Here is a 24312-nt window from a genome sequence, read left to right as displayed (position 1 = left end):
CTATGGAATGAAAAAGACAGGCTTGTTGCAAAGTGACTTGGTTCTCTTCAAGTCATTGGAACCATCCTCAACAACGGTATTGATCCCTGCTGGGGTGAGTTCCAGGATACTGATGTCGGATTCCTTGATACTATCGAAGGATCTCTTTTTGGGTGCAAATGGAGGGTTCATGGCATTGCTACCAGAACTGACCCCGGAAAACAATGAGTTGGGATCTGCTATCACATTGGTCTTCACTCCACCATTCAGGTCAGAGAAGATCTGATCGGAATTGAATCGCTTGGGACTAGTGCTGTTGGACACTGGTGTGAGTGGAAGAGTGGTATTGATGATGGTAGCATTTCTCTTCAAGGCGTCGCCACCTGTGACGACGGTTGAACCATTGGTAGTACCATTGGAGGTGTTGACTCTTGGTGTGACTGGTGGTTCCAAGAGGTTGATCAAAGATTCCGTGGCACATTGGACCAACGACTTCATCAACTGGGTGTACTTGCCATTCGCGCCAAAGTACTTGATTTCCAAGCTCTTTGGAGGGTTGTCAATGATCTTTACTAAGTTCTTGAAGAAGCTCTTGTTAAAGAGCGATTGGAATGAAGCCACCGAGAGGATCTCATCGAAGTCCTCGGTTGGTGATGTGACATTCATCTTGTATTCCTTAGTACGAAGTAGATCGTTGTAGTAGTTGAGTAAAGAAATCAAGTTGACTGGAATCTTAAGTGTTAAGATGGAAACGAGAATGGAAATCAACGCAATCTGAGAAGAAGTGTAGTCGAAGTAGATGTTAGGATAGAACTGGAACAACTCACCAAAGTAGGTAGCCAAAAGCTTGATGCGATGGTTGGATTTCTTGATGAGTGCTGAAACAGTTGGGTTTGAGTTGTTGTTGATAAGGATGTTCAAGTAGAGATCAATGAACAGATCGAAGGTTGGAGAGTTGACCAACCATTCAAGAGACTTTAAGATGTGCTTCTCCATCTCGATGAAGAGTTCCTTGTAGTAAGAATCCACACAGATCTTACGCAAGTCATTAAGAGTTGGGATCTTGAACTTGGAATCAAGGTTCTTGCATGAGATCCAGAGAGATGTGAGTCCCAAGAGTTGGTAGTGTTGTTTTTTCACTATTCTTGTGGAGCAATAACGATCGATAAGGTTCACTGTAAGTGGGAAGGTTGATTTGGAGAGGTTCAAGATGGTAATGACTTCCATCAAGAAGTCCAAAAGCAACGGCCTCATACCCAACTTGATCTCTGGTTGTTGTTCGATGAGAACAAGACTGGGTAAAGTCTTTGTTTCCATGGCAAACAAGTGATGAAGCATTTCCATCTGGTAGTCACATATGGTTGTTGAATGACACTTGAACTCCATGGATTGTAAGTTAAAGTCGGCCAGTTTGACGGCCGATTGGTATAAACGCACTTGGTGGAAGGCGTCTGGTGAATTAGTAAACATCATGATAGAATATGTGTGAAAGAAATGCTAAGATGACTTTGGTTATAGATCACAATTCGTTGCAATGGCTGTTATAAGTAATGAAAAGTTGCCGCAAAATAGGATTTCGACAAGGTATGCGACGGAACTAGGTGAATAGAAGTCTATGAAGTGACTGTCTTGTTGAAAATAGTCAGGAATGGAGATGTAGCAGTATAGTTTACGATATGACAAGCTAAAATGCTGAAATGTGATAGTCTCTGGATATGAATAGGTGCCGGTGAGTAAGTGTCTATAGTATAATGTTTATCTTGTTTCTAGTAGTTCTAGGACTGTCTTTATGGGGATTTGAACTCAACGACGGGAAGTTTCAACAATGGCCATCTATACTAGGTGGATGCGGTTCTATATACGGGGTGGTATATGAAAGTTGATTTTCAGTTAACGAATGAAGGTTGAAATCAGAACGGGGACAGTGAATTGGGAGAATACACTGAAAAACGGACTGAATTTTGAAGTGAATGATATGGTAGACACGAAATTGCAAGTCGGAGTCTAGCTATGGAACGGTAGTAATGATGATTTATGTACAACGCAAGGAAGTTGATTTCTTAGTGAAATTTTGCAGTTATCCTTTGCCGTATGCTAAAGTGAAAGTGAAAGTGAAGGTGAATAGAATTAAAGAGAGTGGTTAATTTCAACAGCGATATTTAGCGTTGGTATCAATGCACACTCGGAATAAGATCAATGTCGATATCAAAACGAATCTTTCTTATACCCTGGTATGTATGTATGTAAGAACCAGTTTTGGGTGATAAAAAAAACGGGGACGGTGGAGATGATATATATAATTCAATATATATATATATAGATAGATGGTAGATCAAATAAATGAACTTAGAGGACGAAAGAAAAGAGGAACAACAAGTTTTCTTTATTCAAAAGAAAATAAAAACTAGCAAAGACAAGATAGTGGATAACTCCAACTTGAAAAAATCCAGATACTGAGGGAAAAGAAAAGATATATATATAATTTAGATGCGATAAAAATTGGAAGAAATTTCCTCCCAAGCATTCATCACTATGGTATATTTGAAGAGCTAGAATTGGAAGTGCTGCAACTGCCACTACCGCCAGTGCTATAACAACCTGCGATCTAATAATAAAATCATCCCTTTGGTGAGGAAAAAAATAAAAGGAGAAGGATAATGATTTATTTCACTGGAGGATGAAGGAATATTTTTTTGGATGAGTGTGGAAACAATGTGCAATTGTAAATCTAATGTGTATGTGTGGTAAAAGTTCGTCCTATCCGCATTTTGTATATATTTAAGGTTTTATATTTTTCTAGTTTATTGCTTACATGATGCATGGCGTACATGTCAATTGTTTTTTTTGCAGTTACCTTTTGTACCAGGAAATCTCTCTTTTCCATAAACGTTTCTTTTTGATAGTGAAATCGTTAACGGGTATATGCAGGAAATGTCGCGCGCCCACCCCAGTGGAAAGTGGGGAGCTTTTCCGGGTCCGTTATGCTCTACCTCTATTATGTGAATAAAGGTCTGGCTGGTGATAGCTTTGTTCATTTAATACGAACTAGGGAATAATTCCTCAGTTTAGCTTGCACATTGTCTTTTTAACACAAATGCTATATACTAGGAGTATTTTGTCTTGCGTATTATTTTCTGCGGTTACTTGACGACGACGACGACCGAACGAAGATGACTATGACGATGGGCGGGCTAGTCTTTCTACTTCGAGAAGGGAAACTTCATAATTTAAAGAACCATCTAGCTTACATTAATTACAAGATTTTGGATCCAAGCAAGTTTAAGAGTGCGTTAAAAATATTCACTTCTTAATCAGTACTGGCCACGATCAAGAATTAAATGGCTCTGTCGAATCTGTACGGGTGCCTATAAACAAAAAACCGATTTACTCTAAACTTTTTGGAGGAATACCAAGAATCTGTGAGCCGTTCCCCCACCAACAAGGTAACTGGGCTCCATACTATACACTCTACCAACTCTATACACGCAAATGTAATTTCACACTATCATTTCGTATATTGACTATGTTTCTAGTGTTTACTGCCCTAGGGTTGCTGTTGGTCAGGTATGTGTATATGTGGTGCCATCCTAAGAATTGCTGCTCTATATTGAATCACCAATCTGGTCTTTCTCAACACATTCTGTCTTTTATCTGATAGGTTTGAGTTTAGCTTTTGTGTGCTTAAAGTCTCCCCCTTTTTATTCGTCCCACTTTGCGTTCTATTCTATGCCCTAACTTGCACCTGCAATTAATTATTCCAAATCGGGATTAATTGTACAACGTCACATGTGACGCCCGAGCAACAAAATACTTGAAGTGCTAGACTATCACTTTATTGCACCACTTCCCCTATCACACAATATTTTTCACCTATAGTTCGGTAAGCCTAAGATGAAGTTTTCAATTAATATGCCTATCCGAGAAAGTGGGAACTCTGACCAACCATTGAATTGTGCCTTCATTTTAAGAATTGGAAAACGAAGATGCTAAAAACAGACTCAGCCAATGGCCACTAACTACTCCCTCGTTTACCGAAATGATGCAAATGCCTTCTTCTTGTCGACTACTACCCACGAGACTCATTTCGCCTCACAATAAACTCTTGCAAAACGGCCATACACCCTATTTACGGAAAATGTAAAAAAAATATAATACTAATGTGCCTGTATGGGCCGTGCCTTTCCTAGCTGTCCGAAGGGTGAATAGGAGTATGAAAAAGGAGAATACCCTAAACTGCAATTAGCCATTGGGAGAACCACAATGGCGAACGATACGTAAGGACCACACCCTCAGTAAAGACTACTGTGCTATGTTTGCCTCCATTACATCAGTCGGCTAAAGTCAGAACGTCAGGACTGCTGCTTAAACAATAACCTGAAACTTTCTCCAAAGTAGAGCGGCACAATGTTCGACAACTGAAGGTTGCTTCGCTCATAACTCAGATTGCCGATTAACCAGCAGAAGTGCCATACTTGAGAGGCTCACTAACCCGCAATCCTGTCGGCGAGAACTGTTTTGTGCTCAACGACATTTTCTCACAAGCTGAAATTCCTATAGTACCTGTGGCGGAATTCAGGATTTTCTTATGCTTTGGCTGTTAGATAAGGCTCTCAAAAACTACAACTTAACATGTTCACCCGTTAGCAATGCAAATCATGGATGAAAGGTTGTATTCTACGACGATGAAACAACTCGAATGTTGATCTTCCTGTTTACTGTTTTAAGGTTGTCCTTTAGGAAGAGGTGCGGAATTATAGATATGTGTTACAATTTTTGTGTACCGTAAATCACCTACATACCAAAGTATCCGGATTCGAAGTAATTCCGTAGATAACGTCCAACATTCAATTTCAACTGTACGATTCTCTACCTGTATGGCCCCCTGCCATTGTTCTTAACTTGCCTCGGCGTTACTGCCGTCTTTGTTATAAACGTTGTTGTACAAGATAATGAGCCAAAACCTTTGAGGGAATGCACACTCTCTAAACAGTAAGGTTTGGCAAGTTGTCCGAAAACCAATGCGCTAACTTTGACATCCTTCTGTTTCATGACATTGACTTATCCCAAGTCTTCTTGTTGGATAGCTTATCTTCTCCGTCCTCAACCGATGAATCTAGACGTTCTTAGCACTTCACCCCGTGTATTCAAATTCCCCAACACCACAATCTCCTTGGTTCCTTCTATGATTAGCATAAGATTCTACTAGCCTGTACAGTATTTTCCCTTACTGTGGTAGAACCATTACGCACAATGGAAGAACAATTACCCACCTGCTTGCCCTTATAACTGAAACTTACGACATTTGGAAACCCGGTTGTTGGAGCTAACATTGTGCCGGACCCGAGTCACCAACGTTAAAGCCAATGATGGTTCTCTTTCCACTGTGGGGGATAACGAAGATGGTTTTGATCTGTGAAATCGAACCACTTATTCATCTTCGGCATATATCCATAGGCGAGGTAATGTCAGATTAAGGAGCTTTGAACTCGCATTGAATTCTACCTTCCATCATGTCGATTATAGTTCCCACATTTACATATTATAACTCCTCTGCCTTTCAACTGCAGTGAAGGTTATTCTTGCATGACAGCATAATTTTCTGTAGTCATGTGCTATTTGTTGGCCTTAACCATCCTCATCTGTCGGAGCTACACATCGCTGGGCCGTCAACTATATGGGACCTTACGCCTTCATTTCGAAACACCTGATCCGACTCTGTGAATCAAGGGTGTCATCTCCTCAGTTATCGCCCAGTGCCTTAGCACCATACAAAAATGTCGCACTTCTGCTTGAAGAAAATTTTTCAGTGGTAGTGAGAGAAACTAGAGGTTACTCGGGACTACAGTCGAGGTGGTGTGGTAGCTATACATAGGTCGTTAATGTGGCAACAGTAATTTTTTCAACGATCTTTTACCAGACAATAGCCGGTTAACCATAGATATTTCTATTCTGTTGATTTTGATTTGGTCAGCAGCCCTAGAAAGAACATCTCATCTCATCTCATCGAGCCGGGGTTTGCTTTTGCTATAACGTTCAGTTACTAGCCCTAATAACTTTGCACAAATCATGTCAGATTCAATTGAGTTACCCTCCACAAAGGAGGAACTCTTAGCTAGACATAAGAAAGAATCAAGAGATTTAATAGCGACTATAACAGGCTTGAAAAAACAAGCTACTAAGAAAACCAGAAAGAATGTCTTGATCAAATGTCTGGAGTTGGAACATCAATTGGCGACTAAACATAAATCTGAACTCCAGAAATTTGACCAAGATTCTGAAGGAAATGAGGGTGATGTTAGTAACGACATGAAAAATGACGATGACGAAATAACGCCAGAAAAGTTGCTAGCTCAGATAGAATTGAAGGATGAAACAACTCCTCTTTCTCCACCTCATGCCTCCACCGAATCTCAGGCAAAGCCAAAGAGGAATCGTCAGAAAGAAAGATTGGAAAGAAGAAAAGCTGACTTAGAAAGAATAAAACAAGAGGCTGCTCTTGAAGCAGCTAACACGGTTGATTATAGACAAATAGAAATAGATTCAATGAGTCAATTGCTTGCATTGAACAACTTACTGCTCCATGAAATCAAGCCTGATGGTCACTGTCTCTTTGCATCGATACAAGACCAGTTGTTAGTTCGTCAGCAACAAGAAGTCACAATAGAGGAGTTAAGAAAAAAGGCTGGAGATTACATGCTTGAGAACAAAAATGACTTCATTCCGTTTCTATTTGATGAGCAGACAATGGAGTTACGGGACATCGAGCCTTATGTTCAAGAATTGGTATCCACGGCCATGTGGGGATCTGACATGGAAATCTTGGCCCTTGCCAAGTGCTTTGATTGCCCTATAAGTATCTACATGGCAGGAGCTTCGACACATAAAATTAATGAGGAAGGCAACAATGCAGAATTGAAATTGGGTTTCTACAAGCATTCCTATGGGTTAGGAGAACATTACAATTCCTTACGGGACTTGGACCAGAACTAGTATAAATACGACATTCCAACAAGAAACACTGTCGCTATCTGGATTGATTTCCGCGACATTCTTGTATTTACAGTTTAGATTACCAGTAGGAACCTGTAGAAGAGCGTTGATCACGTGAGTTTCTCAAATTTTCGATTCACAAAATTTTCTTTCATTTCCCCAGAATACAAACCGGTGAGTGAAAATCACTAAAAATACTCATATGCATTCGATCTCGTAAATTTTAACCGGTTGCCATGACATCTGACGTGAGTCAATCAGTGCCATAAATAGATCGAGATAAAAATTGTCCATTTTAGGAAATATTTACGAAGTGTCAAAAATTGGAAATTAGACAATGAATACGACATTAAGGGCAGGGCAACATATTTAACAAAAAATCACCACTTCTACATCCAATTCTACATCCAATTCATTAATCACCAATTTTGTCAATCTAGGCATCACCATCATCTCTTTTACTATATACTGGATGGATAAAATAGGCTCTTGGAAAATCTCATTCTCACTGAAAAATTTTCACGATCTCGGGCATATGCGATTGCGCCGAGCTCGGTAACAGTATAATCTGGTAGTGTCAAATTCCACATCTCAACGGAGGCGGGTAAAGAGAAAGGGCTGAAGGGTTGGCCAAAAATATTAGTTGGTAGTAGAGTTATAACTAAAATGATAGTAAACGTCACCCTTTTTCCCTAAGTATGACCTCCTGAAATACCCAGAATCACGGAACTATTTTTGGTTATTTACCCATTATGGTAAATCCTACTGTTCACCTTCAATTCAAACTGACTGGTAGTACTCCCATGCATACGGCTCTCAATGCAATTCTAAACTTGTTCGAGCTCAACAGTGTATGTTGAAGTATATAGAGACACAACGCTTAGAAAATATATGAAGACCTTAGCAAGTTTTCCCCGCCTACGTTTTCTGAGGTGAAGCTCAGGCGATTCCACTCAGTATGGCGGAACCAGATTCTTTTCTTGCCATACAATACGTAAAGTTCGACCACATTGTTGGACACAAACAAGGAGTTGTAGTTGTATAGGGTATTAATGAGGCATTTGACACACGTCACCTCAATAATATTGTATGAGGCGCATCACTTTTGTATGAATCTTGCTTGTACTTAATAAATTTTTACTTAACCAGCGTGGTAGATGTAAAAAATAAGTTCTCAATTGTGAAAGTATAGAACAAAACATAGACATGGTAGCACGTAACAACTAATGCAACTGAAAATGCTAATTGGTCCTACAAGAGCCAGGGTTGACTTGGCGTCTAGCTTTGTGCCTGCCGTTATTGTTCAATACCTTCTCTGTAGATCAAGTGTATAGTTCAAAAATTTTGTATCTAAATCGTCAGGCCAACTGTGAGAGTTATTTTTTCTTTGTTTTTCACACAGTTCAAAACTGCTTGTAAGTATTACTATGCTACAAGTTGAGTAGCGGAGTGCATATAACCGTTTTAATAGGACAGGGGTTGAAATGCGTTCATAGACAGCTTTTTATTCCATATATACAGGCCAATAAATACCTCCTATATTGTCTTCCATTTTGCTGTAACTATTCCCAAGAAAGGGAAGTAATATCTACTGAGCATATTTTACGAAAGAGGACGAATTGTTACTAGTGGACGTATTTTGATCAATAAAAGTCTTGATGACCATGATATCTCTTGAGATCTCTTGGAATAAAGCGGTATGAGATCGTTGTCAACTGTGGACCAATCAAAGCTATCAACATCTTGGAATTTTCAGAGGTAGTTGTTAGCAACTTCGAGTTGACCTCTCAATCCCCAAGTAATCGTTATCACAACGTATTGACTTAACAAATATTATTAGGATATTATTTTCCACCAAGAAATGATCCACAAAATAAGACTAATATCGGTATTGGCTCTTTTACCAACGAATGTGATTATTCTGATAATTGGCAAATCAAGCGTCCATAAGAAGAATTAACTCCACTTCTTTGTACTCCTTAAAAGGACTAAAAAATTAGAGGAAGAGCCCCGACAATTCAGGACTGAAAAAATTATTTTATTTTTTCATCCCGAAAGACATTTGCACGTCTCGTCTCTTATCATAAAGCGTCCAAACCTTAATTTAATGTCGTTGTAAAATAATCTTTTTTCGTCTAGCTATTAGGTTTGCCTTAGAGTTATAATTTCAGGTTAGATTTACCTTTTGGGGTGTTGTGGATTGATTTCAAAGAATGGTGCTAGGAGGCACATATCACCTTCAATATCAAGATCGGACCGTGGAGCTCTGTTATTTTATGAGATTAAAGATACTATCTACCTGCACGACATTTGACCTCTTTGTAAGGGATAAGCCTCCTCTAACACAATCCTCTCACAGGACGTATATGCACACTGGCTTCGAACCAAGATTTATCGGCGAAGACATAGTGTATAATAATATACCGTTCAACCCTCCGCCCTAGCCAAAGCTTATCGGTTGGAGAACCTATAGAAGAGATGGAAATGAGAGCCTTAGAGTGGTGTGGGACTATTGGGACAAGATTTTTCCGTGCATTTTATGTACCAGCGGTGAACAAATCGTTTCTAAGTTAGTAACTTTTTCAACAAAGGTGACTACTCTCAGTAACTTGATGCGGTTCATTGTGTGGATTTGGGGGTCCACACTGTGAAAGTTGAAAATTCTACTATGTGGGCCGTCGGGCATGTTCGAGCGACATTCCTGATTATCAACCGAATGATAACCCTCCGCAGCTTTTGCCGTGGTTGGTAACAAGTGTATATACAGACTAGTGTTTAATCTACCAGTTTTCGAGTGGGAACGGCGGAGAATCTCGAATTTCAGATACAAAGAGACAATAACGCAAGATTCTGGTTCAACAATAACCGACATTTACGTAGGAACTAAAGAGCCATTTCTCTATCTCCAATCTTCTACAATTGTATTTCAATAGAAACTTTTCTACAATTGTTGTTACTGTGAATGCAAAAAGTTCCCACAAGAAGTGCTTTGCGACTTCGCCGAATTGGGGTAAATTAACAAGCCCGTCTCGACTGGCACAGGAAACCCGGTTTTTCACTCGAAGGCTGAGGTACTGTAAAAAGTTTATATCTTCAACGTAAGTATAATAGTACGCTTGAGATACGGCTCATCATGCATGGCAAAGGCCTTTGTAACTGAGTCGTCCTTGAAATGTGAAGCTGGGTATACAGGATACAAAAACAAGGGTAATAGGGCAGTGTTTCACCATAGAATAGAGTTGCTTGAAGATCACCTTGTTCATAGCCAAGGTGAAAAGAGTAATCAACCCACCAACTTGTTAGCTAAGGCCGTCTAAACACTCATGGAGAGCAAACATCTTGGCTTGACTAATGATTATCACTCAATTGTTTATCCAGCGGATACTTGTAGTTCCGTCGGCACTAATATTTTGCCGAGCACACATAGACTGGCGGATAATAAGTATGTACAGATCTAGAGGGTGTAGACAGGCCCACTCAAATGTAGAAGCTCTTTCCACCACAGATTAAGCTTTCCTGATGGGCCTCTAAGGTCCCACTTCATCATATAACCCCTTAATGGCCAAAATATAATTTCTCGTTCTCGTGCCCCAAATAATAACTCTTGTACAAACAACACATCTAGACAAAACTTGTTGCTCCGCAATATTTTCTTGCTAAACCAACCGCTTTTCAAGGCTATTCGTTATTTCCCAATCGTAAGGTTCTTCCAACACTTCCCCAGAGTTCATTGGCCAACGTACTACCAACTGTCAAAGGGGATTGTTATTTGGTGGTGGGATATGCAGGCTGCAATCTGTATGATAAACGGATCCTGTTTGGCCGGGTTTTCGTTTCCCAAAGAGGTTAAATTGGAGATGGATTAAACCGGCCAAAGATATAATGATAATCAATTAGAATAGTAAGGTTATTGATTGTTTGCATATTGCAAATTACGCAACTTTTTGAATGTCAATTCTCACCCCCCAAGCTGGTCTAGCCAATTCCATTGAAATCAATACCTAGTTTGGATATGGTCCAGAAAACAACCGAGATAGCTATCACAAAGAGCCCAGGGCACTAAGATGAATAACTTCAGGACCCCACCTTAAGCACCAATTACTTGATTGAGCTCGGCTTAGACGCTACAATTTGCCAACTTCCAAATCGTCGAGTCCATTACTCCTTTTCCCCATTTTGTTTACTCCTATATGGCCTATCGGCGAATGGCGACATACACCCCCAGCTTTACAGCGACTTACAGGACCTGTGCGTCACCTCCTTGAGGGGCTCCACTCCACACATACCAAATTGGTGTGTGAGCGGCTCAGGCTCGAGGTTTAAGCTACCTTCCATTCTCTTGTCACCACCGGTTGGCAATTCATTTCATTCATGCCAAACCTTAATTAATAGAACGGCAATACAAACTACGAAACCTTCTTTATATTTTTTCAGATAACTGAATCGTGCAATGGAACCTTGCCCTAAGAGGATAGCCATGGTTAGCCATGGTTCCCAACGCTCTCTGACGTTCTCGTTTTTTTAACACATGTGCGACCCAGACTTGCCCCGAAACAGCAGTTCAGATAGATTTAACCGTTACAGCTTTTAGAAAATTGTATACGATAATCCTCGAAGCCTAATAATAAGCCTGTAACGGGCCACGCCGGTGTGGGAGTTTGCTAAAGTTATTTTCCTGTTCCTTCTTTGACGTAAGGTTACATTGATTCGGGAAAGTTGAGCCAATAATTGCTCACCATAGATAACCAGCAACTACTGGGAGGGGGAAGCCTATAATGGATAAAATTTATCAGTTGCCTTACTATTATTGAAAATTAGCGGCGGCAAAATTTGCCAGTCTTGCTTTTTCGTTATATGGGAGACGATATCTTTCCAATTAATAAACCTTAATTATATTTGATTAACCACAAACCTTAATAGCCTCATGATACATATCTGACGGTATTGGTTCCTTAAAAGCATCTAGGCACTGTAATTCGTCAGAACTTACCCCGGACCGAAATAAAACATCATATCTTCACATTACATATAATGATATTGAATATTCACCGAACATATTACTAGTTTACTATAGTGGGTAGTGTATTCCATAAGCACAGTCTAGAGGGTATTCCAATATTCTACACTCACTCAATATACCACTCAGTATTCCACATACTCAGTATTTCAGTATACACATTCAGTATTCCACATAATTAGCCTTCCACCTTACAATTCAGTATTCCACATACTCAGTGTATCATATAGTATACCTCACACACTCATTGTTTCACACACATTCAGTGTATCACATACTAAACCACTACCATACACTCTACCACACTCAATCAGTGTATCACTCACTCAGTATACCACACACTCTCTCTGCATTCACTTTATCACTGACTCTACACATTTAACACACACTCAATTTATCATACACTCCTTTACCACTGCAAGAACGACAAATGATAAATTGACAAACTACAAACGACAAGCGTCACGACAAACGACATTAACCTTACCTCACGTCTTTTACACCCACACATTTCACCATTTCCCCTTACCAAATCACTGACATAATCAAGCTGACCAATTGCATCCAAATTCTTGGTAGCTTATCACTCACGTGACCTCATCCGATCCGTTTCTTTTTCACAAAATAGAAAATTTAATAATTTGGCTGTTATAATCGTACGGAACCACTCCGTAAGTGCCACATATCTAGAAAGATATACCGTAGTTACACTTTGTGAGGCAGGGACAATTGAACCGTTGCTTCCAAGCTCTCTTCCGATTTTTCACCGCCGCCAAAAGGCTCCAAACTCATATACAGTGACAGTATTAGTAGCCGTTGTAATAATTGCTATTTGCCATTTGATAACTATATTCTAAACACACCAAGATGGGATGGTTCTGGGCAGAAACTAGACCAGCGGTCTCCACAGGCGCAGTAGCCCCTGCCAAGTGTCCCGTGGACCACAAGGCTCTTCAAGCCCAAAAGCAAAACGCTCAAGCATCCGGATGTCCTATTGACCACTCCGCTTACTCCAAAAAGACTCAGGCCACTTCCTCGGATACCGAAGCCAAGTGCCCTGTGAAGCATGATGATAACCTAAATCCCTTAAATAACATGCCTGTGAATCTCTCTTCTGAAAGAATTCCTGGCCAAAAAATCACCTTATCTACTGTAAGAACAATTTCTTCAATTCCTAGAGGTGAGAGCGAAGACCAAGGTTTATGGGAATACCCTTCTCCACAGCAAATGTTGAATGCAATGGTGAGGAAAGGAAAAGCTCAAGACATTCCTGAAGATGCCGTCGAATCAATGGTAGATGTACACAACTTTTTAAACGAAGGAGCATGGCAACAGATCTTGGAATGGGAACATAAATATACCAAGGAAACCAAGATCGAACCAAGATTGAAAATGTTCACCGGAAGACCTGACGATATGTCTCCTAGAGCTCAGATGTATTTATTACTTGGAAAATTGTTTCCAAATACCTTCAATACTCAACCACCTTTCGATAGACATGACTGGACTGTTTTGAGATCATTGGGTTTGAACAAAGGATGGAAAGAAGTCAGATATGTTATTGACTACTATTCTGCCCCAGATGAGGACGATAACATGCCAGCATTTATGTTGGATACTAGACCTGCTTTGGACAATCCTACCAATGCTATTGATCGTTTTACTCATTGGTCATATCCTTTGTATAAGAAGGCTATGGGAGAATTTGATGATTTGTAATTTTAGAGCACATATCTAAAGCATTTGTATTCGTCAAACGATATTTTGGCAATATGACATTTATATTTATTTATGCTTCACATTTGACATATGGAGGATATGTCAAGCTGCTTAGAAGAGGTCCCATAGTATCACGCCATTTTTATTCAAGTGATTAAATACTACTGGTGCTTTCACGTGGTTTGGCTACGTCTCTCGATATTCTTGTTAACTGATTTCATTGTATTTAGTTTCTTTCAGTCTTCTATAGTTTCCGCATATGTGGACTTTCTTATATATCACTTCCTCACAGTTAATAAAACATGTTTAAGTATCTAGATAGTGAGTTGTAGAATTCCTCAAGTTATAGTACTTCTCAAGTAAAAGAAGACCATTCTAATCCTCATAACCACTGATTACAACAATTTCTATGACAATAAAATGCTTGTTCTGATTATCAATATATACAGTTGGTTATGAAAAGGATGACGATGAAATTATATGTATATGTACAAGATGAACCTTTTAGTTCTGTTTCTTTTGCTCAGCAAGGATGTTGGATAACTCTGGGCTGAAGTTGTAATCTCCTGCCAATTTGTTCAATATTTTAGGTAACTCTGAACCAAAGTCTCTCAATGGTCTTTGGCCCAAGTCGTCAATCAAGCTTTGAATGGTTTCCTTTTTGCCTCTCTTAATGAAGTGATTGAACAAGAAGTAGTATGTGAAATAGTTTGGATGAGCAAGCTTCTCATTCTTCAAGTTTTCGTAGTATTGCAAAGCCAATTCCTCACGCTTGTGCAACAACAAGTTGATCATGGTATTCCAGATTCTGGTATCATTTCTGATCTTCTTAATGTAGACATCAAACAACTTCTCTGCTGCTTCGATGGAGCCATAGTCCAACTCTCCTCTCAACATGGCACTATACAAGTGAGCAGAAGTTGCATATTTCTTGGATGCTCTATCAAAAATAGAACGGGCAGCTGCGACATTGTTTCCGTCCTTCAATAAACCATCAATTATGGCAGTGTAAGTGAAGTCATTTAAAGGAACAGACTTGGAATTGGATACTCTCTGTAAAATTTGGTCAACATCAGCAGCCAAACCTTTCTCATGATGCATTTTGAAGTAGATATCAATGACTGAGGTCACAGTACCGACTTCTTCGGGTATGTTATGCTTCTTCATAAACTCCAAAATACCTTCGACGGCCGCAAAGTTGCTGATCTTTGCATAGTATCCCAAGAAGGTGTTCATGACAGAAGATGATGGAACATATCCATTCTTTTCATTAACAAACTCCTTCAATTTAGTTTCAGCTTCGGTAATCTTTTTATTCAAGACCAATCCAATTAAAATGTTATTCTTGGTTGGAGCAATAACAGGAAGTTTTCCTTCTCCCTCGGTGCTGAATCTTTGCAAGTATTCGTCAACTTTATCGAATCTGTCCAAAGTTGCAAAACCACTAATGACAATAGAAAGGGTCTTGGCCGTCAACTCAGTACCATTACTCAAGATTGTCTCAACAGTCTTTTCAATATTAGTACCAAGCTTTGTCTTTTGTGCTGGTGACAATCTGTTAACATAAGATGGGCTACCCATAGCTCTCAAGACAACGTCCCAGGCACGAATTGATGGCTTCTCAATACCATGTGCAAGTAAGGATTGAAAGATTGCAAAAACTTCATCGGTTCTGCCAGCCTCAAAGTACCCATCCATTAATCTTATCAAGGTGTCCTCATTGATTGGCTTTTTGTTTCTGGATGCTGCCTCTTGTATTTCAGAGTAGATACTGTTTAAGGCATTACCATTTTTCTTCTCGCTGGCGTCTCTGATTCTTCTGTAAACGACATGGCCATTAGGGTCCATGGCCTCGAAGTTTTGGGAGTTGACTTCCTTTTGGAACTCTTGGAATTCATTCTTGTATCCTGTAAACAAATGCAAGTCCTTAAGAGTGTTTCTAATCAAGATAACATTAGGTAAATCCTGGTTCAAGAGCTTGCTGGCATCTTCCAACGAGAAATTCACACCTTGGAGAGCGCAAGTCTGGCCATATGCAAAGTATACAAGATTTGGAAGGTAGTATGGGCGGTATTCAATATTTCCGGCCTTGACCGAGGCCATACCCGTAGCCTTATTGTTTCTGTCGAATTCTAAGAACTTGAGCCAAAGTTGAAGGACATTTTGGTAGATAACAGCCTTATCTTCACCCGATTTGAAATATTTCACGGCTACAACCGTGTAATGGTATCTGTGAATGACTCCATATTTGCTGAAGATATCCAACAAGTCTTCTGCACTTCTCGATCCAAGAGTAGAATTTGGTTCCAATGCCTTGAACAACAATTCAGTGACAATTGGCTGGAATCTGAAGTAAATGGAATTGTCCGTAATGTTTTCAGACAATTGGATTTCTCTCAAGTAGCTCAATCCCTCTTCCATGATTTCCACTGCCTCGGTCAAGTCCGACTTCGAAGCTTTTACCAAATCTTGGATCTGGTTACTGATATCTCTTAACTTAGCGTTTCTTTGCGGTATCTTCTTACTATTATTGATTCTATTTCCCGTGTTATTGTTTCTGACTTGCTTAGCTGAGTCCACAAGGGCATTTTCGCCTGTTTCGGATGCTATAGCGCCATTCTTACCCAATTTTTCACCCGCTACGGTAGAATTTCCACCGGCTACAGACGACTGGAACCTTGAAATGAGAACACCCAGTGCTCTCACTTTCACTAGGTTAGTTCTAGTCAAGTTTCTGAACACGTTTTGTCTCAAAGGTATCATTACTTTCGGTGTGGCGGTTTTCTGCGACTCTACACTTACCCTAGTTTCTACAACCGAATGCCCAAACTAACTGTCCTTGTAACGTATTCCAGAATCAACTGCCGTGAAATATTTCACTGTCTAACATTCTTCAATTGGACTGTTTGTTAAGAGAGATTTTTCACACCGGAAAACTGAAAATTTTCATGAGAGTGCGGGTGTGTTGTGTGCAGGTGGTGGTGGAGGTGGCAGAGGAGGCTGTTGTATTTGCAGTCTTTTGAGAGGTTACTTAATGGGGGGTGGTACAATGGTGGGAGTAGATAAAAGGGAGAGAGTTGAGTAAAAGAGGGAGTTGAGTAAAGGAGATTAAGTGAAGAAGTGGTAGATAAAGGAGATTGAGTAAAGAAAAAGAAATGAGTAGAATGGTGAGAGTAGAAGGTGGGAGTCTGGGAAGTAATTGAGATTGTGTAGATAAAGGAGAGAGTAGATGGTGGAAAGTTGGGAAGGGCGAGACGGTGTGAAAGGAGAGAAAGTCTCTTTTCTGGGGGGAGATGAAGAAAACGAAATAAATCGAGGAGAAAACGTTGCAAATTATCCGTTGAGGCATGGTACGTTTGTAGATAGTGGTTGTAACAATGGGTCGTCACAGTGCTTGCATGTTCTCTTTTACCGGTGTGATCAGAACGAACCTTACTATAATTTTTTGTGCCTTCTGTATTATTTTTCTCCTTTCTATAGTATAGTTTCTATGGTGTACAAGTGGAAGTTAGGGTATTTACTGAAAGACGTGCACCTATAGTGAAACACCAAGTCTCGAAGCAAAATACAAAACGCCTGCTTTTATTATATAATTACATAAACATAAGTTTATATTTCTACATAAAAAATTCAGACACCCTCGTCTCACTGAATTTGAGTCCATTTATGGGCTTTATTGTATCCAAGGAATTAAACCTCGCATGGCCTCCTTCAACACCCTTAAACACCCAACCGACATTGTTAGTATTCACATCATGCTACATCACTTGTTTCTATACAAATTCTTCTTCACGTTCAGATATCTAAACTTGCTTTATCATTAACAAATAATCAATTGAGCTGGGTTTAATACGGGGTCGTTTGACCCATTATCATCTTGTATTGTAAGAATTGATCATAGACTGCAAAGCTTGATTACATACATTCATACCTCTTTTTTTCATACCATATATAATTCGAGAGAAATCAAAAAGAAAAATTGTTAAAAATTTTTAAAAATCTCAGCACCTTTCATAACCTACACATATAGAACAATAGCCTTAGCATACTATATCATTTACTATATCCGATGTCCATTCCCCTTGTTCTTGGATGAAGCTTGCGTTTTGAGCCAAAGGGCAGCAACTGTTACCCAATTGAGACAGTTTATATGCCGGTCTGAGTCGTACGCGAACCGATAAAATTTCTTATGTATACCGATGACTTTTCGATGATGATTTTACATCAAGAAACAGGTTGCGTGGTCTAGTTGGTTATGGCATCTGCTTAACACGCAGAACGTCCCCAGTTCGATCCTGGGCGGAATCAGTTTTCTTTTTTGCAATTAGTATAGTTGTAACTAAACTCTAATGTTGTCTGAGTGTTAAATTTTTGGGAACCGTTTGGGATCTGAAAGTAAATCTTTGTAGCCCCTGTAGCTCTTAAGGCTCAAGTTTCAAGAAGTTAGAATTATATTTGAAATCCTCTGCATTTAAGTTCTTTTTTCTTTCGAATTCACCATAAAGGAAATCGGCTGAAAGAGTTGGTCAGATTCTTCAAGTGGAGAGTTAATTGCAGCAAGCCCTACGGATTACTTCCCCTCAGATAGTGATATACATATCTTTCTTCATATCCTATCCTATCCTATCTTGGGGTGATACTCATAGGCGATGGTAAAAGAAACAGACGTCCTAGCAGAAACCAAGCCAAGCAGAACCAAGCCGTTCTCGACACTGCTCTTAACCAAAATACTCATTCTGTATTTTTATACTTTCTGTAGACGTTTTTGCAATCTCGTATTGCTTCGAGATATCGGTGATAACACCGATGGTATCGCCAAAGGTATGACAAATAGTATTACCACAGATATGGCAGACAGTATTCCTCCATTATTATCTTGAAAATAGATAATCCATACTATAGATAATCCATACTGGTAAGTTCTTCACTTATGAAACCAAATGTATACCAGGGCAACATGGTAGCATCATTTTATATGGTAGCGCCAAGACCATTCCGGGTAACAACCATAACCAATTTACTTTCCATTTACTTGAAACGAAGTTATATTCTTGCAGCCAGTTAGGAACAACATTAAAAAGCAGAAAAGTCCTATCAGAAGATTCAAGATGACAGAAAATCCTCCGAAGAAGGAGCCCTTGCTATTTTTCAATTACCACGAGTTTTTAACCCCAAATGATAATCCCTTCAATCAGGATTCCAATGGTGAGGCCTCTTTAGTGATAAACCATTTCCCAAACGTTTATACTCCCCAGGATTCTCTAACTTACGCCAATACTAGGATTATCAGAATACCCAGAGCATATGAGGGAATAAAATACTCGGATATTATACCGCAGTTTTCCGTGTATGCTCCAGGAACTGAGCCAGCAGCCCTTTTAAACGAGAGTAACTTTTCCTTCGATCCAATTGGAACTTATGATGGAAATGCCTTTGGTCCAACATCTTTAACCCCACTCGTACCGGATCTTTTACAAAGAGAGGAACTTGAGACCATTGTGACTACGGTGAACCAATATCTATACGACTCATTTAATCCATACGATTGGCGGAACGCAGTGGAGAGTAGTTTGGAGTTCTTAACCGCTGGCTTCTATTCACGGATTATTAGCAAATACCTTTATACCAGTTACTCCAGGCGTAAGTTGCAAGAGTTGGACAATTATATAAATAAATTGAATTCAGAGAAACTCCACCACATTGATTGGCTCAAACTCATAGATCCACGTCTCTCTGGTTTCTTATCTGTATGTGTATTTTGCATCCTAAGGTGATTTTTCATTCATGTCTGTCTTTACTAACTATATACATAGCTTGATTTCCAGATACCAAAGCCAACTACAACAGAGGTATCTCATAGCGATAAAATTGAAGAAACTACAACATCAGAGTAGCTCACTGCATATCTGCATATTACTATAACAACAGACACCAACCCTCTCCAGTTATTCACTATCATAATCAGTCTCATAAGAATAGTAGTAACTACCATGTCTATATGGGTTCGCTGTATGCACACCGGCCATCCAGTGAAATATTAGAGATGAGTTCAATGTAAAGAGATGTCAGTTAATGATAGTACTACTCTATGTTTAGATACCGGCCAAAAGTAATGAACGGGGTATTTGCAGTCTACAAGCCCTCGGGTAAGTCTTCTTCGCAGTTCATTGGAGATCTCCAGGAGATTTTTACCAACTCCGGAGTATTCGAAGAAGACTTGAAAAAAGCGAAAAACAAGGCATATGAAGACTTGAAGACCAACGCAAGATGGTCCCAGCAAAAGATCCAGAAGCGTGTGAGAGACCTCAAGGTGAAAATTGGCCACGGGGGGACTTTAGATCCATTAGCTAGTGGAATTTTGGTGGTTGGTGTCGGTTTGGGAACCAAGAAATTGCAATACTACTTAAGTGAATGTAACAAAACGTACGAAACAAAGGCATTACTAGGCATTTCCACTACCACAGGAGACTCCGAAGGGGAAATTTTGACTCACAACCCTGTGTCTCATATTACTAAGGAAATGATTAAAGAAACAGCACCAAAATTTATCGGAAATTTGAAGCAAACACCACCCATCTTCTCCGCTTTGAAGGTGAACGGTAAACCATTGTACGAATATGCTAGAGAAGGTATACCGCTCCCAAAAGCCATTAAAATTAGAGATATCAAGGTATTTGACATCAAAGTGCACGAAGAAGACTCCTTAAGTGTGGATCATGCATTCGAAAAATTGCAAAGTGAACTTGGAGAAGATGGGAAACCAAAGGAAAACGGGTTAGCTAACAATCCAACTCTTAACGATTCCCCATTGTATTTCTCTACAGAATATTTAACAAAGGCTGAAGCGGAAGGTTTACCTACCACTGTTGAAAAGCCAAAGATTTTGACAGAAGAATCCGAATTGCCAGACAAATTGCCATTGCTTCACTTTACAGCTGATGTCTCTTCTGGAACTTATATCAGAAGTCTTATTAGTGATTTTGGTAGAGCTTTGCAGTCTTCAGCTTACATGGTTGAATTGATCAGAGTCAGACAATCAGAATGGGAATTGGGAAAGAATGTGTTTAAAATTGAAGATTTCAAAGAGAGGGACGAGAGAATTTGGGGTCCAGTCTTGAAACGTGTTTTAGACAATGGAGGAGAGACTAATGTTGCAGAAGTATTCAAGGAAGTTGAGGAAAAGGTTTTGCCAGTTATTGAGAAGGAAAAGGAAATTATTGCTAAGTTGGCTGAAGAAAAGAATGAGAAGCCTGTTATTCAAGAGGCAAGAGATCTTCTTAGTAAGTTGGAAGAGGGCAAGAAGGAAGGCAAATCTGAGGACTCTGAAGAAAATGTACAAGAGAAAGAAACCGAGGACTCTTCTGCTGAGAAAAGTGCTCTTCAACCAGAGATTCCAAAGAAGAGAGGAATTGATGAGATAGACAACTAACCAAACCAATGAAACAACCGATCGGTCTACCAAGTGGACATTACACACAATAGAATCCTAAACCATTTGTATCTGTAACTGTAAATAGACAATGAACAAATAGACGAAACGAACTCTATTACTGAATCTGAATAGTTCAACCCATTAAATACTTCTCTTAACACTCTAGTCTCTTCCCTCAGCATCCTTATAGTAGTCCTATGAGTTATAACTATATGATATATATATATATATATATTTATAACTATACATTGGTAGCGCCGCTTACTATACTAACAAAAATTTTGAAATATTTCAAATTAATTTAATTGCTGACAATTGCAGCCTTTTTTACTTGACGAAGTTTAGGTTCTTTGGTACTTCAATTGAAGATGTTGAGCCTTGCAAAGACAGGAGTACGTAGATTATCTTCGAGTTCCAGAAATTGGGCCGAAATTTACACTAGAACCACGATAAACCCAGTGAATTATAAGTTGAATGTTCCTCTGAAGATCAAAGCTGAATCGGTGATTGTAGTATCTACTCCTTCTAATTTACCCCAGGTAATAGAAGAAGCGATAAACGTGTTTCAAAGCAAGAAAATACAAGTATGTGTAGCGGGAGTTGATAGTGTTGTTCCCAATTCGAGTCGAAATGGAGTCTCTGAGTTGTGGTTGAGCAAACCATTCCAGATCAAAAGCTCAGTGCTATTGGAAGATAGGGATGATTTGAACAATAAACCTCGTGAGAGTGATGGTGTGAATATCGTAGTTGCCAGAAAGAATTGGAAGAATATCGATTCGAATTTACAAGTAGTTCTAAATGAGGCTGCTACCGTGGATCTCAAACTTGCCAATACCGTTTTCTCTACGAACCATTTGGTAACCTTATTCTACTTCCAGCCAGAAAATGAAGAAACTCATCTTTATAACTCAGGACAAACGTTATGTGATTTGACTATTGAGTTGCCTAAAGATACCGTACCTGTCGGAACAGAAGTCAAGTCTTACGACAGATGGACTCCATTGTACGACAACTCGGTAGAGGGTCCATTCTTAATCACAAACTGTATTGGTAACTTGTTGAAGCAAATCAACAACAAATCGGCGTCCGGTTACTTGGAGAAGAATAACAAATTGATGAGCTTAGGCTCTAAAGACACTAAAGTCTATGTTAAGTTATATAAACAGAACAACCCCGAAAAGGCATTCAAATATGAAGTTATTGCTGGTGGTGGTGGTTGGGGTGCTAAAGCTAGTACAATTGCATTATCGCCAGATGCCAAGCTAGAGAAGGGAGACCGTGTTGAGTTTTTCATGTTAACGCCATCTGATAGGTTTTCGAAGCAGGAATCTGAAGTTGCTGGTGCTGATTTACAGGGCAAACTTACTTTTGAAGCTACGTACGAAGAACAGGCATACGCTGATGGTTCTGAGGGCAAGAAAGCTGAAGTTCTTGAGAACGTCTTTGGCTGCGGTTCAGAAGAAGAGTTCAAATTCAATGGCGTCAAACACAGTTCTGCTGGGGAGAGGCTAACCATTGACTTATAAGTTATTATGGGTCATTCCATAGATAGAGTGCTACGTTTTTGCAATAGCACTAGGTTAGTGATATAGAGATATCTTGTACATATATGATTTAATGGTGATTTGGTGCTACTTCAGGAAACCTTCGGAATATCATTGTAGAGTCTATTTGTGTAGAAACTTGCAATATTCATATTCTCGTGTTCTCTATCACTTCGGATTAAGTTATGTTGAAGTGAAAAATTAAAATTACAAATTGCTGTATAGTTCTTCTTTACCCTTGTATACTCTAATTCTACCAAAAAGAACTATTGCAATGATTAGGTACATAAAGGGTGATTTGTTGGGGCACATTCCTACCAACCCTAAGGCAGTTTCCATTTTGGCACATGCCTGTAATTGCCATGGTCTGTGGGGTGGTGGGATAGCAAACGTGATAAGACGGAAGTTTCCTTCGACTTATTCACCTTATTCTCGCCATTGTCAGGATCTTGGATGTGACCCAAGTAAGCTATTAGGTACATCGATAGTAATTCCTTCTGAGTCTACTGATTCTGGAAATATAAAGGGCTTACCACCAAAGTATATAGCTTGTTTATTTACCAGTGACTTCTCAGAGAGCTCTGGCGAAATTGTGGGGTATACTGAGAAAGCCGTAAAGGAATTGCTACGTCAATTGGAGGAATTGAGAAGTGAAGTGAGTTTAGAGAGTGAGCCGGATGGTAGGTTAGTAGTCAACATGCCCAAAATCAATGCTGGGATATTCAATGTTCCCTGGGAGAAAACTGAAGCTGTGTTGAAGAAGGTTGAAGGTGTTCAATTTAATGTGTATGTCTTTGAGTGATGTGGGCAAGGTAAACAACATTGAGAGCCGAATACTGGGTTATTGAATAGAAGAGTATGGACTATGTAAGAGGTAATTAATGGAGGAGGTAGTTGAAAGAGAAATATGGGCATAGATGCAATAATAAAATGAAAGTTCCAAACTTGTCTTAACTAGTTCCTATGATATCAGATAATGAAACTGTTTAAAGACATTACGTATATATTCTTCCTTAGCAGCTTAACAGGAGATTCACTCCAATAATGCAGTTCGTGGTGGTTCTTTTTAAGCTAGTAAGCAGCTCCATCTTATATATAAAAAGGCTGCAAAATGAAGAACAGTATATACAAAGACGATCAATACTAATATACGAAATTTACGAGTCAAATGAAAAACAGAACAAATTGGCCCAGTACCGTTCCTCCAGTGGGCCGACAAGATGATTCCTTTCAAGAAAGGTATTTCAATACAATTCGTTGTCTCGAACAATATGACTAATTGACTTCTCGTCAGAAGGATACTACTTAAGTAGCTGCACAACATTAAAAATTGTAAGCCAAGAGTTGTACCGACTATTTCTACGACAACCACTTGAAAAGGAACCAATACGAGACGATAATTGAGATATGTTGGCCAGCTGCGGTACTAACTACCGTCAAATAAAAGCTGCTAGCATAAACAATATAAAACAATAGAATATAGAATATTACTAAGGACAACTTAAAAATTTAGTTATACTATATAAACCTAAAACTATAAAAAACTAGTAAAAACTAGTAAAGAAAACTATATATAGAATATATATAAAAACTGTTACTGAGGTTAAAATTGCCGACTATTGACGAACACT

At 39.3% G+C, this 24312-nt stretch overlaps 7 protein-coding genes and 1 non-coding gene across 8 annotated transcripts; 6 read left to right on the top strand and 2 right to left on the bottom strand. All coding sequences in view use genetic code 12, as the record gives it.

Moving 5' to 3' along the window:
* On the bottom strand, nucleotides 1–1452 carry CLN3 (cyclin; the record flags this gene model as incomplete). The annotated part of the gene is made up of 1 exon (XM_064918093.1): nucleotides 1–1452. One exon carries the CDS (start codon nucleotides 1450–1452, stop codon nucleotides 1–3), a length of 1452 nt encoding a protein of 483 aa, XP_064776831.1.
* A 4593-nt stretch (nucleotides 1453–6045) lies between these two features.
* Nucleotides 6046–6969, top strand: RJT20DRAFT_90219 (uncharacterized protein; the record flags this gene model as incomplete). The annotated part of the gene is made up of 1 exon (XM_064921309.1): nucleotides 6046–6969. One exon carries the CDS (start codon nucleotides 6046–6048, stop codon nucleotides 6967–6969), a length of 924 nt encoding a protein of 307 aa, XP_064776830.1.
* Nucleotides 6970–12653: 5684 nt separating this feature from the next.
* On the top strand, nucleotides 12654–14025 carry CYC3 (holocytochrome c synthase). The gene has a single exon (XM_064916064.1). It carries the CDS (start codon nucleotides 12854–12856, stop codon nucleotides 13703–13705), a length of 852 nt encoding a protein of 283 aa, XP_064776829.1. The 5' UTR covers nucleotides 12654–12853; the 3' UTR covers nucleotides 13706–14025.
* Nucleotides 14026–16581, bottom strand: RJT20DRAFT_123865 (uncharacterized protein). Its single transcript, XM_064916063.1, has one exon. The coding sequence runs from the start codon at nucleotides 16466–16468 to the stop codon at nucleotides 14210–14212; it is 2259 nt and encodes a 752-aa protein (XP_064776828.1). The 5' UTR covers nucleotides 16469–16581; the 3' UTR covers nucleotides 14026–14209.
* A 1358-nt stretch (nucleotides 16582–17939) lies between these two features.
* Nucleotides 17940–18013, top strand: RJT20DRAFT_t22. The gene has a single exon. It is a non-coding gene; the product is annotated as a tRNA-Val (tRNA).
* Nucleotides 18014–18813: 800 nt separating this feature from the next.
* Nucleotides 18814–21134, top strand: RJT20DRAFT_131934 (pseudouridine synthase; the record flags this gene model as incomplete). The annotated part of the gene is made up of 5 exons (XM_064918092.1): nucleotides 18814–19345; nucleotides 19391–19452; nucleotides 19519–19595; nucleotides 19634–19714; nucleotides 19802–21134. The coding sequence occupies 5 exons, from the start codon at nucleotides 18814–18816 to the stop codon at nucleotides 21132–21134; spliced, it is 2085 nt and encodes a 694-aa protein (XP_064776827.1).
* Nucleotides 21135–21466: 332 nt separating this feature from the next.
* RJT20DRAFT_123858 (uncharacterized protein) lies at nucleotides 21467–22781 on the top strand. Its single transcript, XM_064916062.1, has one exon. The coding sequence runs from the start codon at nucleotides 21506–21508 to the stop codon at nucleotides 22661–22663; it is 1158 nt and encodes a 385-aa protein (XP_064776826.1). The 5' UTR covers nucleotides 21467–21505; the 3' UTR covers nucleotides 22664–22781.
* An 89-nt stretch (nucleotides 22782–22870) lies between these two features.
* On the top strand, nucleotides 22871–23615 carry RJT20DRAFT_8843 (ADP-ribose 1''-phosphate phosphatase). Its single transcript, XM_064921272.1, has one exon. The coding sequence runs from the start codon at nucleotides 22956–22958 to the stop codon at nucleotides 23481–23483; it is 528 nt and encodes a 175-aa protein (XP_064776825.1). The 5' UTR covers nucleotides 22871–22955; the 3' UTR covers nucleotides 23484–23615.
* The last annotated feature ends 697 nt before the right edge of the window (nucleotides 23616–24312 follow it).

Source organism: Scheffersomyces xylosifermentans (assembly GCF_036884685.1).
Source record: "Scheffersomyces xylosifermentans strain CBS 12540 chromosome Unknown RJT20scaffold_1, whole genome shotgun sequence".
In the NCBI taxonomy this organism is placed as follows: Eukaryota; Fungi; Ascomycota; class Pichiomycetes; order Serinales; family Debaryomycetaceae; genus Scheffersomyces; species Scheffersomyces xylosifermentans.
This window is presented reverse-complemented; position numbering and strand designations above follow the sequence as displayed.